Here is a 15783-nt window from a genome sequence, read left to right on the forward strand (position 1 = left end):
TCTACCACGGTTGGTATGCCGATGCATAAACATTAGCTGGTTGGTTCTGCATCGTGGTAGGTAAAGCAATCGATGCTGTCATACGAACACCAATCACCTGGAAGAAGTGAACACCCGAATGAACGTCCCTCCTCCTCCGCAATGACTGATAGCCTAGCGCGCCCAGTAAGGTATCGACTGGGGCGAGATGTATAAAATGCCAGATATAAATGAATCGTGCATATTGCCGGTGACAACATACGGACTAGAAACCATGTCAGTAACACAGAAAAGTAGCCAGAAATTAAAATGCACGCAACGATCCATGGAAAGACAGATGCTCGGAGTATGTCTAAGAGACAGAGTAAGAAATAAAGAAATAAGGCTCCGAACCAGAGTCGTAGATATCATGGATCGTGCAGTGAAATTGAAATGGCAGTGAGCAGGACACTTGGCGAGGCAAAATGATGGCAAGTGGACACCCAGAATAATAACGTGGAGACCATGGGCAAACAAAAGAATTGTTGGAAAGCCACAGAAAAGATGGGTCGACGACATCGCCTCTATTGCCGGTAAAACATGGATGATGAAAGCGGGTGGTAGAAAGGAATGGAGACGTTTGGAAGAGGCCGCCATCCAGCAGTGGGGAGAATAAGGCTGAAGAAGAAGAAGGGGTAGAGAAGACCCAGAATACCACTACAGAAAGTAGTGATATTCTGGTATGTTTTTAATTTTGGGACAGAATCACAATCTACGCCGAAGAAAAACGACAAAGATAAGGAGAAAGAATATGAAGAAACACCACAAGTATTTGTAACTAGGACAAAATGAGTCGCAGTTATTTTAGTAAATCGGGTTGTGGTCCCATGGCTAGTGTTGCGGACTCGCGGATCAGATGTGCGAGGCTCGAACCACACTCTATCCAAACTTGATTGCCATTTTCTAATAGTGAGTTATTTACAACTAGTTGAATATACGAGACCAATATACGTATAATGAGTTAGAAACTAGCTTAAATATATCTTCTATTCAAGACAGTCGAAAGAAATCCGAAGCCTGATGCGCCTGAACTGCTGACATAACAACAATAACATTAAATGTCTCAACCAGAAACCTCAGACAAAACTCTTTTATACCGATAACCATAGAACTAACGATAGTTTTCATTCCCCTATGCCCAGAATTCTTAGGTCCGCCAACAAACATACCAGTCTTGATTTCTTTGATAACAAGTTGTCTTCTTTCAAACGATCACTGAATCAAATTAAATTATAAACACCTCTCTCCCGCTTCCACTCCCACCGAGTCGACTATATACCATTGTGTCTTTCTACTTTCCTTTATAATCATTTTATTATATAAATATGTCCTTGAAAATGCCCATTGGATAAGAATTATTAAAATTGTTATGATATTTTAATCAAAATCAAGACTTCGTATTAACGGCTGTTACTTCCACGAACTTTGTTTCGAATATTTTAGAAACATGGTATAAATAACATACATAACTCGGCTAACACCTAAATTTCACGTCAGTAATTCTGCGATAAAAGTTGAGGTCCTCTGCGTATTCAGAGCCGATAATGAAGAAGGAAGTATTACTTACTTGAGGAAATTTCATTGTTCCGAGAATTCAAACATTCTTGTTTAATGTCAGGATTTTCAATATCCATCTCTGCGTAGACAATTATATCACTGGTTATTCTAGGCAGGTCAGTACTGGTCTCCGGTTCAGTCTTCACGGTGGCACCACCTGGCTCCTCGCTTCGGAATGCACGTGACGCGCCTTCCTCAGTAGGGAAAATGTATGTTTCTACATCACCAGAACTCGGTTCAGCTTTCAAAGTAGCAACACCTGGCTCCTTGCCTCTGTAGGGACGTGTCACCCCTTCCTCAGTATGGAGAATATCACCTTCTACATCGCCTATCCCTGGTTCAGTCTTCTCTGTAGCAACACCTGGCTCATCACTTCTGTAGAAACGTGTCACCCCTTCCTCAGTATAGAGAATATCTCCTTCTACGTCACCAGACCCCGGTTCAGCTTTCAAAGTAGCAACAACTGGCTCCTCGCTTTTGTAGGAACGTGTCACCCCTTCCTCAGGGAGAAAATCTCCTTCTACGTCACCAGACCCCGGTTCAGCTTTCAAAGTAGCAACACCTAGCTCCTGGCTTCTGTAGGAACGTGTCACCCCTTCCTCAATATGGAGAATATCTCCTACGTCACCAGACCCCGGTTCAGCTTTCAAAGTAGCAACACCTGGCTCCTTGCCTCTGTAAGGACGTGTCACTCCTTCCTCAGTATGGAGAATATCACCTTCTACGTCGCCTATCTCTGGTTCAGTCTTCTCTGAAGCAACACCTGGCTCCTCGCTTCTGTGGGGACGTGACAGCCCATTCCGAGTTTCGAGAATATTTATTTCTACGTGGCCGGAGCCCGGTTCAGCCTTAATATTCATTGAAGCGATTTCCATATAGATCTTTGGTTATGAGATCGGATACAAAGTAATTCTTCGATTTGTCTGCAGACAAGTATCCTAGAAATTTTACCAAACATTTAACTCTAAAATAAAATAATAAATGACAAGATACGATTATTTTTTTTTTTAAATAAATTATTTCCATTGACTTATTACATTACATAATATAATGGAAACGATGCCGAAATTTTTCTTGCAATATAAATTATTCCCACCGCTTCTCTAATGAGGAATTTCAGTAGTCTTTTTATTATTTTTATTTGATAAAAGACTATTAAACTAAGCCAAAAAATATTTTTTGTAATTTACATGTACCGTACTATCGGCGTTATGCTTTTTAAAAGTTTTATATTTCTGAAATTACTCCGCGTGTGACGTCTCAAGTTCTCTTCTGCCTCTTCTCGGTCAGTTCTGCCGATTGGTCCACTGACGCACCGTAAACCGGAAATCTTTCAGAGTTTTCTTATCATTGGTTGGTTCATATGACTAGAGACGTCGTTCAAAGTTTTTTGATTTCATCAAAATATTTTTTTTTACATTTTCAAGAAACTGCCATAAAATTTAATGCTCTAAGTTTTACGAGCTTAAGAAAACATTTTATATCAAATTTCCCGTAGGGCTGAACTTCTTCATTTACGTTTTCCACATAATATGAATATAAGACAAATATATGGTTTTCAATGTTTAAGATATATATTTAATAACCAATTATTTACACGTAATTCAAATAGATCAAGTCAAAGAAGGAATCGTGCGTTAGAAATACCATATTGTGAAACGAGGCTTGCAGAGACATGCATATTTTATTGTCCCAAAAAAATTTAATTATTTTTTTACTGATAATATTTCATTGATCCCAAACTTTCAAGATTTTCCTTCATTTAAAAAACTCGCCCTATCCTGGATTCAAACTTAAGATATGAACTCCTGTTTTCTATGATATATTTTGTTGCCCTTAGGAATATTTTTATGTTTTTTTTTAATATTTTTTATTTACTTTTTTAATTACTATAAAAAAAATACCATAGAATCTTTTACAGAATATTTTATTATCTCTTTCTTATGTTACACAAAAATATTACAACTGTGTATTTATTACAGGAGCAAAAATTCATTAACATTTCTTGTATACCCACGAACAGGCCATGCCTTTGTGGGATTTTTTGTTTAATATTTTTACTATTAATATGTATTTCATTGCTATAGGGATTATTAGTTACAGAAGACAGAAAAAATATTAAATTATGATTTAATGTTTTTCTTTGAGATAAAAAATAGCATGTTGGACTCCCTGACTTGAACTACTGGATGAGCCATTCCATGTAGAAATTCTTATCTTATATACAAATCACTTTGTAAAGCGCATTTATATTACGAAAAAAGCGCTGTATAAGTTATCCATAATAATAATAATCGCCGAGAGCATTTCGTATTTTCGACTTGTCTCGGTGTTGTTTGTAATCACTTATAATATAAGATAGAGGAGAAATTTTAGATTTAGTGCTGATTTTCAAGTTATTAAATAATGTACTTAAAATATATGATAGAAGAGAACTTTTAGATTAAGTGCTGATTTTCATGTTATTTTTTTTTTTTGGGAAAATAAATATTTGCATTCTTATGATTTACCCAAATATTTCATTTTGAGGGCCATTTTCAACGAGTTGTAAATAACTCACTATTAGAAAATGGAATCGAGTTGGGGTAGAGTGGGATTCGAACCACGGACCTTTGGTCCGTGAGTCCGAGACACTAGCCATAGGACTACAACCCGATTTCTAATGTTGTTATGCGGAAGAATTCATCTCCGGCAAAGAGGCTTGCCTCCCGCAAGGGAGTTCCATGTTCGATTCTGTTGCGGTGCTACAAATAAAAAATATATTGTTTTACTTTATATACTGGAATTGCAACTTACTTTTTGCGGTGATTTGTAAGTAAAAACGTCCTTTGTTCGTCCTATATTGTAATTAATGTATTTATTATCCAAAGCCACGAGGGACGCGCACAGTTTGGAGTTTGACAGGAGTACCACAGACAAAATGTTCTATGGTAGACAATCCACAAACAAACATAGAAATTACCGCTGGAAGTAATTTTTTTAGCATGCATAATATTAACAAGCTCTCGAATAGAACGTTCAGTATATTTGGAATAAATAGTACCTACTGTAAAAGCATATAACTTGAGACAGTTTTCCACTTCAACTGATTATATTTTTGATATCACGCTTTCAAATTTCAACACAAATTTGAGTCTATATTTTAGGTTATAGAAGCGTACCACATGTGTGGACATATTAATATCCTTCAATTTCTTTTTCCTTTTTTTGCTGTCCCAATTTACCCGCAAATGTTGCAAACATGAGACACAATAAGAAAATCTGTAATTTTCCATGTAGCATTTTACTGCTTTGACCATGACACAATAAAAACTAAAAAACATTCAGTTTTCACAAATAATATTGTTAATATGTCATGCTCAAAAGAGAATTCAAATAATCATGTTCCCAACCGTGTCACCAGAAGTCAAAATCTGCTATTTATAAAATCTTCTAGGAGCAACTTTGGTTTTTATGCCCCAATGTCCAGAATGTGTAGATTAGTCAATTCATCACACGATTTGGCATTTTTTGGGATAGATCTTCCGGCTTTTCGTAGAGATCTACGCGACCTTCGCGGTTCCTATCGGGTATGCTTGGGACCAATAGTTTGCAACTTAGAAGGGATGGGTCTACACTGACCCATTTTTTCAGACTGTTAAAGGGTTTCATCAATAACTTCGCGAGAGATCTTCGCGACTAAACAGTGTGGGATGAAGTTGGATTGGCATGGTTTAGATCAAAGTTTTTGGTCTTTCGTTTTTTTTTAATACATTGTATACTATTATTGTTTTGCCCTTGTTTGTCTTTGCTAAATAGTTTTATTTATTTTTTTGTTCAGTTTCTTGCATTTATGTTTCTTCATGTAACTTGTAATTGGCTTAGGCCGTATATATATAATAAATAAATAATTGTAATAATACATCATTATGATATTACAGCGAAATATTTTTCTTTAGTGAAATGAACAAAGATAATAAAAATTACAGTCAGGAATACAATATATTTAATAAGGAAGTGAAAATTACTATTTATAATTCTTCATCACGTAGCACCGATTAAAAACACCGTTTATAAGATTTTTTTGTAATTTATATATGTTATCCTAAAAATATTAGTAATTTAATATAAAATATACAAACTATTTTAAGACGTCACTCCCCATTATGTACACAAGAATTGTTGCTTCTTTTTGTTTACGTACGTACGTAAATGTGAATACATATATTAAATAATGTAAAAATTGTATTTAGTTGTAATATTGTATTTTTCTTTGTTATCTGTAATGAATCTAAAAAATTTTTAGCTTTAAAAAGCATGAAATTATTTTTAATGCTTACGTCACCCAATCGAAAACAAAATTAAACCTCTTTCAAAAATCGAAGAAAAAAAAACAAATAAAAACTTAAAATTGAGACTGCGTGTAATTTAAGACATGTATAATGCTAGAACAATAAACAAATATTAAAATGCATACACAATCTTCACAGTCTGTACTTTTCTGTAATAAAATAACTACTGTAGTCGTACCTTATAAAATAATTGAGTTTTCTCCTAATTATTAAACATAGCTACCAGTACCGTCAGACATGACAATTTTGCCCAGCCATGACAATTTTGCTCACTGCCGAAATCCTTAACAAAATCATATATTAAAGTAAAATATGTTACTGATATCATAATAATTACATTTGGTAAGTATATTTTGATAGTTCCATGGCAAATGTGACCTGGCACTAAAGATGTTGGGTTTTATTCTCCAAACTGGAAGGGTTTTTGAGAATCCCCGTACACTCAGAATTTTGTACAACTCGTTGGTTCGCTCGAGGCTTGAGAGTGCATCGGTGATATGGAGTCCGCACAAAGCGAGATACTCCCTCATGCTGGAGAGGGTTCAGAAAAAAATCTGAGGTATCTCTACATGAGGGAGAATGGTAGTTATCCGTGGCTCTATCCCACTGGGTTCCTCTCGGGTATGCTTGGGACCAATAGTTTGCAAGTTAGAAGGGATGGACTGACCCATTTTTTCAGACTGTTAAGGGGTTTCATCGATAAATCGGCCATTTTAGAGAGTATCAATTTTTATGTTCCTGGTGGCTATCTCCGACAGCGTCAGCACAGACTGTTTTACCTCCCGGTTTCCAGAACCAACCTGCCTCTGGTAATGCTGATTGGAAGAGCAGTCAAGCATCTGAACATTATCACTTTGGAGATCAACATCTTTCACATTAGTGAAGCTTTGTTTAAGAGGCAAATACTCTTGCTATTAGAGAGTATTATACCTTAATAATGTCGAACCATTGCTCAAGGGTTCTTGGTTTGATATAAACTTCCAATTTAACGTCTTAAATCCTTTGTTATGTTACTTTGTGAATAAATTATTTGAATTTGAAATAAATCAGATTTTTGCCAAAGATTTAACAAATAAGATTTTAAAACCTGATGGGGGTTTTAATCCAACTACACGCTGAAAATGATAAGCCAGTTATTCCGTTCATCAAACCTTTTTATACCACACACCAATTGGAGTTTTGTTAAATCCATCTGATTTTTCTCTGCCTTCAGGATCAAAAGATACTTACATCTTATAAAGAAGAAGATTGAAAAAAAATTCATAGCGACACGGAAACAACACGACTCTAAAGCTAGGGTTTCCTAGGACAGCGGTGCCCGCATCTTTACGGCCGTAGTGAGCGGTGATGCGGTGGACAGCCGTCGTAATGGTGACTAGAGAGTGATTTCCTAGGGAAAAAAAATAAAGCCACGCCAAAGAAGATGTAAGAATGTAGAGGAAGCGAGGTCTGTATGCCAAGATGGTCATTCATGGTCATTCATCTTGGCATACAGACCTCGCTTCCTCTACATTCTTACATCTTCTCATGCACGCACGCCGATTATTCCTACTTTTGACATGTCCATCTTCAAGTATTTAATGGACTTGATCGTGCCATGTCTTTCTCGATCTTCCTCGTTTTCTGTCTTTATGGCGTTCTATCGTCTCTGCCTATCCCTACGGGGAAACAGCGTGATGGTTTGTTTGTTTTGTTGGTTTAATTTTGCAAAGATTATTTAATACAATAAAATGAATTTCGTAGGCATAATTGTTTATTTTAAAATCGAATAAATCTTTTAACTATACCGTGATTATAAAAAAGGTTATTTTTCTAAAACTCCTAACATTCTTTCAATTTTTTTAGCATCGTCATCATTAGATTATGTGCCATTAGGCACTTTGAATGTAATGCATACTTTATAAGTGAGAAGCCAGTTAGAGTACAGCTCAGATTTTAGCCAAAAAAATATATATATATAGGTCAACCATTTTGGCGACTCCATTACCACTACAACTCGATTCTCAGTGACTGAAGCCATCAAACAGGGTACAATAAGGCGGTCGATATATAAATGTACCGCTTTCATGGCTACCTCAAGTTCGGACTACTCTCATCCGTCATATTAAGCGGTGCCCACACGTCCAAAAATGTCCAGTTTTAGTAATTTGACAGTTAGGACTTTCTCGCCCATGTGATTTAATGAATGGTTAATTAAATCCCTTTTACTGAAAAATGCGCATTCACAATCGGAGCAGCGGAATAGTTTGCTGCCAGTATGTGTCAACATATGAGATGCTAAAACATTTTTACGTGAACATTTAAATTGACACTCGGCGCACGATAACGTTTTCTCACGAGGATGAGTTAGCAAGTGTAATTTGAATTTACTTCTCTGAGAGCATTTAAATCGGCACTCTGAGCATGAATATGGTTGTTCGCCAGCATGAGTTAACATGTGCGTTATTAGAGTAGTTTTGCGTAAAAACTTAAATTGACACTCTGAACATGAGAACCGTTTTTTGCCAGTATGAGTGAACATGTGAGATTTCAAACCATCTTTTCGATGAGACTTATATTGGCACTTTGAACATGAGAATTTTTTCTCACCGGAATGAGTTAACATGTGTAATTTCAATTTACATCTCCGAGAGCATTTATATTGGCACTCTGAGCATGAAAATGGTTTCTCGCCAGTATGAGTTAACATGTGTCGTTTCAGATAATATTTGCCAGAACATTTGTATTGGCATTCTGAGCATGAGAATGGTTTCTCACCTGTATGTGTTAGGATGTGTAATTTCAATTTAGTTTTCTGAGAACATTTAAATTGGCAGTCTGAGCATGAAAATGGTTTCTTACTTGTATGAGTAAACATGTGCATTTTTAAATCACCTTTTCTAAAAGACTTGTATTGGCATTCTGAGCAAGAATATTGTATCTCACCAGTATGAGTTAACATGTGAGTTTTTAAATATCTTTTATGGAAGCATTTATATTGGCACTCTGAGCAAAAGAATGATTTTTCGCCAGTATGAGTCAACATGTGATTTTTTAATGTATTTTTGAGACAACATTTATATTGACACTCTGAGCATGAGAATGGTTTTTTTCCAGTATGAGTTAACATGTGATTTTTTAATGTTCGTTTGAGAGAACATTTATATTGGCACTCTGAGCACGAGAATGGTTTCTCGCCAGTATGCGTAAACATGTGTATTTTCAAATTATTTTTTTGAGTAAATTTATGTTGGCATATTGAACATGAGAATAGTTTCTCACCAGAATGAGTGAACATGTGTGATTTCAAAGTATTAATTTGAAAACATTTGAATTGGCAGTCCGAGCATGATAATGGTTTCTCACCAGAATGAGTTAACATGTGAGTTTTCATATATTTTTTCTGAGTGCATTTATATTGGCACTTAGAGCATGAGAATGGTTTCTCGCCAGTATGAGTGAACATGTGAGCTTTCAAAGCATATTTTTGTCTACATCTATATTGGCACTCTGAGCATGAGAATGGTTTCTCGCCGGAATGAATTAACATGTGTAATTTCAATTTACCTCGCCGAGAAAATTTCAATTGGCACTCTGGGCATGAAAATGCTTTCTTGCCAGTATGAGTTATCATGTGTAATTTCAAATAACTTTTAACAGAACATTTATATTGGCACTCTGAGCATGAGAACGGTTTCGCACTGGAGTGAGTTAAAATGTGCGACATGAAATTACCCCTTCGAGAACATTTATATTGACACTCTGAACAAGTTAAATGTTTGTCACTTGCTTGAAAACCTGAAATTTAAAAAAAAGAACATTATACACGTTTAATTTACAATAAATTTTATAACAAACTAATAGAAAATGATAATGTTTTTTAGACAACCAATAAGTATTTTAAGACTTAGAAATGCAATTAAATGATTTTATACGTGATAATTCTCTTTCAAGATGTATATATTTTTTTTAAATTATTCTGTAAAAATGTTTCTGTGGCTCAATCACAAATAACTATCGACGTGCTAATAAGCGACGTGATAACAATTTCTAACAAGGGTGTTTATTGTATTCACGATCACAATGCAACATCCGTGAACACCTAATATTAAATGTCAAAATGTTTACGTTTCGCGACGTATAATCCTGCTGCACAATCGCATATTTGATTTTCACCGGTGTCAATTCGGAAAATATTTAAAAACTGCAATTTTTATTTATTTATTTATTATACATCATGCTATTTATTGCATTTAGCCGGTGGCGGCGGTCGGCAAGCCAAATGTCAAGAAAAGCAGTCGCCATGGTAATTGTAATTAAGTTTTCACTTTTTTCTATCAGCCAATATAATAATAATCATGATTTATTATCAAAAATAACAATTACTTTATCTACTACATACACACTTAGGTCTGGATATGATTATGTCTTGTCTGCCTAACTAAGAACAACCTGTTTTAAGGCAGACATTTTTATGCAAAATAAACAATAACATTACTACCTCCTAGTTCATTAATTTACTATACAGTTATATGAACTATAGGTACAGATACTCATTACTATTTTTCAAATGTAATATATTGTATTATTTTTTATAATAACAACGATTTTTTGCCAATGAACTGTATTTACGAGTATTTACGAGGAAAACAAAACACAAACCAACACGAGTGTTGACTTAGAGATTACACACGCGTTGACTTACGACTGCGATGATTTAAGCATGTTCATTATTCAACAATGTTTGATTGTTAACATATTACAACAGAGATGAAGAACATTTAAGAAAATATAATATAGAAGTCTAGGCATCTACAGGGCTTATGACCTGTCAATGGCTGGTTTAAGTGGCCACTTTACACACTATTCTGCCCATATTTGAACATCCATATTCCTTGAATTCTTTCAATTTCATCTGTTGATGTTTGTGAAGTTAAAGAGCTGAAACCTTTATTTATGCAGGTGAGATTCATCTAATTAAATTATTTCACCTACATACTAGGCAACGCCTGAAAATGTTATTTTTTCAATTTCTATACTTTTTCATGGACCAGGTAATTTATCAACAATATTTTGAGTTTGTCCAAATTTTTGTAGACAAGGACTGGATTCAACTCCCTGGGGAGCTGTTTATATTAACATATTACAACAGAGATGAAGAACATTTAAGAAAAGATAATATAGAAGTCTAGGCATCTACAGGGCTTATGACCTGTCAATGGCTGGTTTAAGTGGCCACTTTACACACTGTATAACATTCACCATTCTGCCTTTATTTGCACATCTATATTTTTACTTCACAAAAGTCAACAGATGGAAGATTTGAGGAAATGTGGATGTTCAAACATGAGCAGAATGGTGAATGTTACACAGTGTGTAAAGTGGCCACTTAAACCAACCAATGACAGGTCATAAACCCTGTAAATGCCTAGACTTCCATATCCCCTTCTCAAAAATTTTCCCTCTCTGTTGAAATAAATTTATATGTTCATTTTTGTTCATTGTGATCACTCAAATGCTTAGCATGTTTTAAAGCGCGTCGATAGTTATTTGTGATTGAGCTACAGGGCTGGTATTCCGAACGCGTTTATAGCGCGCTATAGTGCGTATTTAGTTTAGTTTTGGGTAATGCAGCAATAATGTTCTTAATGAAAATTATCATGTTTGATTTCCTGAGTTCATATTTTTTGGCGTTCAATGATCAGTGTGGCCATTATATGAAGGCAAATATGTATAAATATGTCCGTAAAAATTGCCATTGGGCGTATATATAAATAGATAAAAAAATAAAAAGGAATTAACAAAAATTTACTTTATGTTTTTATCAAAATCAAGAGTTCGTTATAACGACTGTTACTTTTATTTTAGAAATACGGAATAATAGCGCTACTCGGCTACCCCCTAAATTTCACGTCAGTAATTATGCGATAGGAGTTAAGGTCCTCTGCATATTCAGAGCTGATAATGAAGAAGAAAGTATTACTTACTTGAGGAAATTTCATTGTTCCGAGAATTCAAACATTCTTGTTTAATGTCAGGATTTTCAATATCCATCCCTGTGTAGACAATTATATCACTGGTTATTCTAGGCAGGTCAGTACTGGTCCCCGGTTCAGTCTTCACGGTGGCACCACCTGGCTCCTCGCTTCGGAACGCACGCGACGCGCCTTCCTCAGTAGGGAAAATATCTGTTCCTAGATCACCAAACCTCAGTTCAGCTTTCAAAGTAGCAACATCTGATTCCTCTCTTCTGTGGGGACGTGTCACCCATTCCCCAGTATGGAGAATGTCTCCTTTTACATCGCCAATTGCTGGTTCAGTCTTCTCTGTAGCAACACCTGGCTCGTCGCTTCTGTAGAAACGTGTCACCCCTTCCTCAGTGTGGAGAATTTCTCCTTCTACATCACCAGACCCCGGTTCAGCTTTCAAAGTAGCGACACCTGGCTCCTCGCCTCTGTAGGGACCTGTCACCCCTTCCTCAGTATAGAGAATATCGCCTTCTACATCGCCGATCCCTGGTTCAGTCTTCTCTGAAGCAACACCTGGCTCCTCGCTTCTGTGGGGACGTGACGCCCCATTCCGAGTTTCGAGAATATTTATTTCTACGTGGCCGGAGCCCGGTTCAGCCTTTATATTCATTGAAGCGATTTCCATATAGATCTTTGGTTATGAGATTGGATACAAAGTAATTCTTCGATTTGTCTGCAGACAAATATCCTAGAAATTTTACCAAACATTTAACTCTAAAATAAAATAATAAATGACAAGAAACGATGAAATTTTTTTATAATAAATTATTTCCATTGATTTATTACACTACATAATATAATGGAAACGATGCTGAAATTTTTCTCCCAATATAAATTATTCCCATCACTTCTCCTTTCTCCTTTCCACATAATATGAATATAAGACAAATATACAGTTTTCAATGTTTAAAATGTATATTTAAGAACCAAAATTTATTTACAAGTAATTCAAATAGATCAAATCAAAGATGAAATCGTGTGTTAGAAATACCACATTGTAAAACGAAGCTTGCAGAGACATGCATATTTTATAGGCCCAAGAAATTTTAATTCTTTTTTACTGATAATATTTCATTGATCCCAAACTTTCAAGATTTTCCTTCATTTAAAAATACGCACTATCCTGGATTCAAACTTAAGATATGAACTCCTCCTTTCTATGATATGTTTTGTTGCCCTTTAATAATAAGGAATATTTTTATGTTTTTTAAAAATATTTTTTATTTCCTTTTTTAAATTCTATAAAAAAAATACCATATAATCTTTTACAGAATATTTTATTTTCTCTTTCTTATGTTACACAAAAATATTATAACTGTCTATTTATTATAGGAGCAAAAATTCATAAACATTTTTTATATACCCACGAACAGGCCATGCCTTTGTGGAATTTTTTGTTTACTATTTTCTACTATTAATATGTATTTCATTGCTATGTAATTATCCTTAATTTTTTTGAATACTGTGTTTTACCTCTTATGTTTATTGTGAAAAAAATATTTAAATTTAAAAAATGAATATGATGAAGGGATTAAGTCACAGAAGACAGAAAAAATATTAAATTATGATTTAATGTTTTTCTTTAAGATAAAAAATAGCATGTTGGACTCCCTGACTTGGACTACTGGATGTGCCATGTCATGTAGAAATTCTCATCTTATATACTAATCACTTTGTATAGCGTCCTTGACTGGTCTCGGAGTTGTATGTAATCACTTATAATATAAGATAGAAGGGAAATTTCAGATTTAGTGCTGCTTTTTAAGTTATTAAATAATGTTCTTGGCAGTCGTGAATTTTTATGTGAAACAGCGTGGGACGAGACAAAATACTTATTTTGCTGTTGATCTGCATAGTTCAAACTATTCAACTCAACTATTGCACGGCTTCACATGTTAGCAAACAAACATTGAAACTTAGATTTATTTCATTTAACTTAATACCAATTAAAATCATTACTTTTTAATCACTTTTTTCTGGTCATATAGCCAGAATCACAGACTCTAGATGGACCAAAAAGTCCTGGAATGGCGACCCAGAACGGGCAGAAGAAGTGTCGGCAGGCCTCAGACAAGGTGGCCTGATGACATAAGACGAGTTGCAGGAAGTGGTTGGATGCGGTTGGCTCAGGGTAGGGAGATATGGAGACTAAAGGGGGGGGCCTATGTTCAACATTGGACAAGAGACGGCTGATGATGATGATGATGTTGATATTTTCCATAATGTGTACAGGCGTTTTGTTTCATTATGATTGTTTTTTAATATTATTTTATACTTTGTCAAAGGCGTAAGCCGTCAAAATAAATATATAATAGTCTACTATTGCGTTATCGGTTTTTCAATATAATAAGCAACTTCAACCATCACCGGTTATTTTTTATTTTATTTATTACGAATTCTATGTGCTAAGTAATCCATAACTAGGCTATTCCAGACAAGGGGCGGAAGAATTAATCTCCAGCAAAGAGGCTTGCCTCCCGCAAGGGAGTTCCATGTTCGATTATGTTGCGGTGCTACAAATAAAATATATATTGTTCTACTTTACATACTGGAATTGCAACTTACTTTTTGCGGTGATTTGTAAGTAAAAACGTCCTTTATTCGTCCTATAATATTGTAATTAATGTATTTATTATCCAAAGCCACGAGGGACGCACACAGTTTGGAGTTTGACAGGAGTACCACAGATACAATGTTCTATGGTAGAAAATCCACAAACAAACATAGAAATTACCGCTGGAAGTAATTTTTTTAGCATGCATAATATTAACAAGCTCTCTAGTAGAACGTTCAGTATAATATTTGAAATAAATAGTGACTACCGTTAAAAGCATACAACTTGAGACAGTTTTCACCTTCAACTGACTATATCTTTTTATATATTTGATATCACGCTTTCAAATTTCAACAAAAAATTGAGTCTATATTTCAGGTTACAGAAGCGTACCACATGTGTTGACATATTAATATCCTTCAATTTCTTTTTCCTTTTTTTGTTGTCCCAATTTACCCGCAAATGTTTCAAACATGAGACACAATAAGAAAATTGTAGTTTTCCATGTAGAATTTTACTACTTTGACCATGACACAATAAAAATTAAAAAACATTAAGTTTCCACAAATAATATTGTCAATATGTCATGCACAAAAGAGAAATTAAATAATAACAATAATACATCATTATACTTATATAAAAATATTTTTCTTTACATCACAATATTTTTATAATTTTGTTGAAAATTTTCTAATTATTGAGTTCTATCTTTCTTCTAATATTTTACTGTGAGTTTTTATTTTCTATTGAATAGGCGCTTTCGGGTTTTGTTGGGTTTTTTTCTGTTAGTGCCTATTTCAATTTATGTTGAAATTTTGTTAGTTCAGTTATATGTTTATTATTACAATTATTATTTGATGTTATTCTTGTACTAATATTTTTGCTGTCTATTTTATTTTATTTTATTAACATAAACGGCAAATCTGCCTTTTACAAACATTTATAATACTAACATATTTGGCTTAATATTTTTTTTTTTTATTAAACTTTAATTTCCTTTTACCCAAGATTTATAAAAAAAAAATGAACCTAAAAATCAGACAAGATTTATATTTTTTTAAATTATCCTAAAAATTATTTATTAATTTTATTTATTTATTTAATTTTACAAAACCCCCCAAGGGCATTTACAAAAAATATACAGGTAAGTACAAAACATAGTGCGTAAAAATTTAAAAGATAAACAATGCTTTTTTGTATACATTTAGAAACAATAAGAACTGCCATGCAAAATAAAAAGTAAAACTTTACATAGTAAAAAAGAAAAAAAAAATAAATGGATATAATAAAAGTAATTGAATTAAAAAGCAAATTG

The 15783-nt window shown here is 34.2% G+C and overlaps 2 protein-coding genes across 2 annotated transcripts; both read right to left on the reverse strand.

Moving 5' to 3' along the window:
* Nucleotides 1–1585: 1585 nt before the first annotated feature.
* On the reverse strand, nucleotides 1586–4488 carry LOC148273768 (uncharacterized; the record flags this gene model as incomplete). The annotated part of the gene is made up of 2 exons (XM_088238216.1): nucleotides 4372–4488; nucleotides 1586–2513 (listed from the first exon to the last, which is right to left on the reverse strand). A coding segment is annotated over exon 2 (865 nt), but the record flags the coding sequence as incomplete, so codon positions are not given.
* A 3387-nt stretch (nucleotides 4489–7875) lies between these two features.
* On the reverse strand, nucleotides 7876–14601 carry LOC148273769 (uncharacterized). The gene is made up of 3 exons (XM_088238219.1): nucleotides 14480–14601; nucleotides 11873–12602; nucleotides 7876–9683 (listed from the first exon to the last, which is right to left on the reverse strand). Exons 2-3 carry the CDS (start codon nucleotides 12537–12539, stop codon nucleotides 8011–8013), a joined length of 2340 nt encoding a protein of 779 aa, XP_088094345.1. The 5' UTR covers nucleotides 12540–12602; nucleotides 14480–14601; the 3' UTR covers nucleotides 7876–8010.
* Nucleotides 14602–15783: the final 1182 nt, after the last annotated feature.

This window comes from Micrasema longulum, unplaced genomic scaffold (assembly GCF_059751315.1).
Source record: "Micrasema longulum isolate JH-2025_06_02 unplaced genomic scaffold, ASM5975131v1 h1tg001841l, whole genome shotgun sequence".
NCBI lineage: Eukaryota > Metazoa > Arthropoda > Insecta > Trichoptera > Brachycentridae > Micrasema > Micrasema longulum.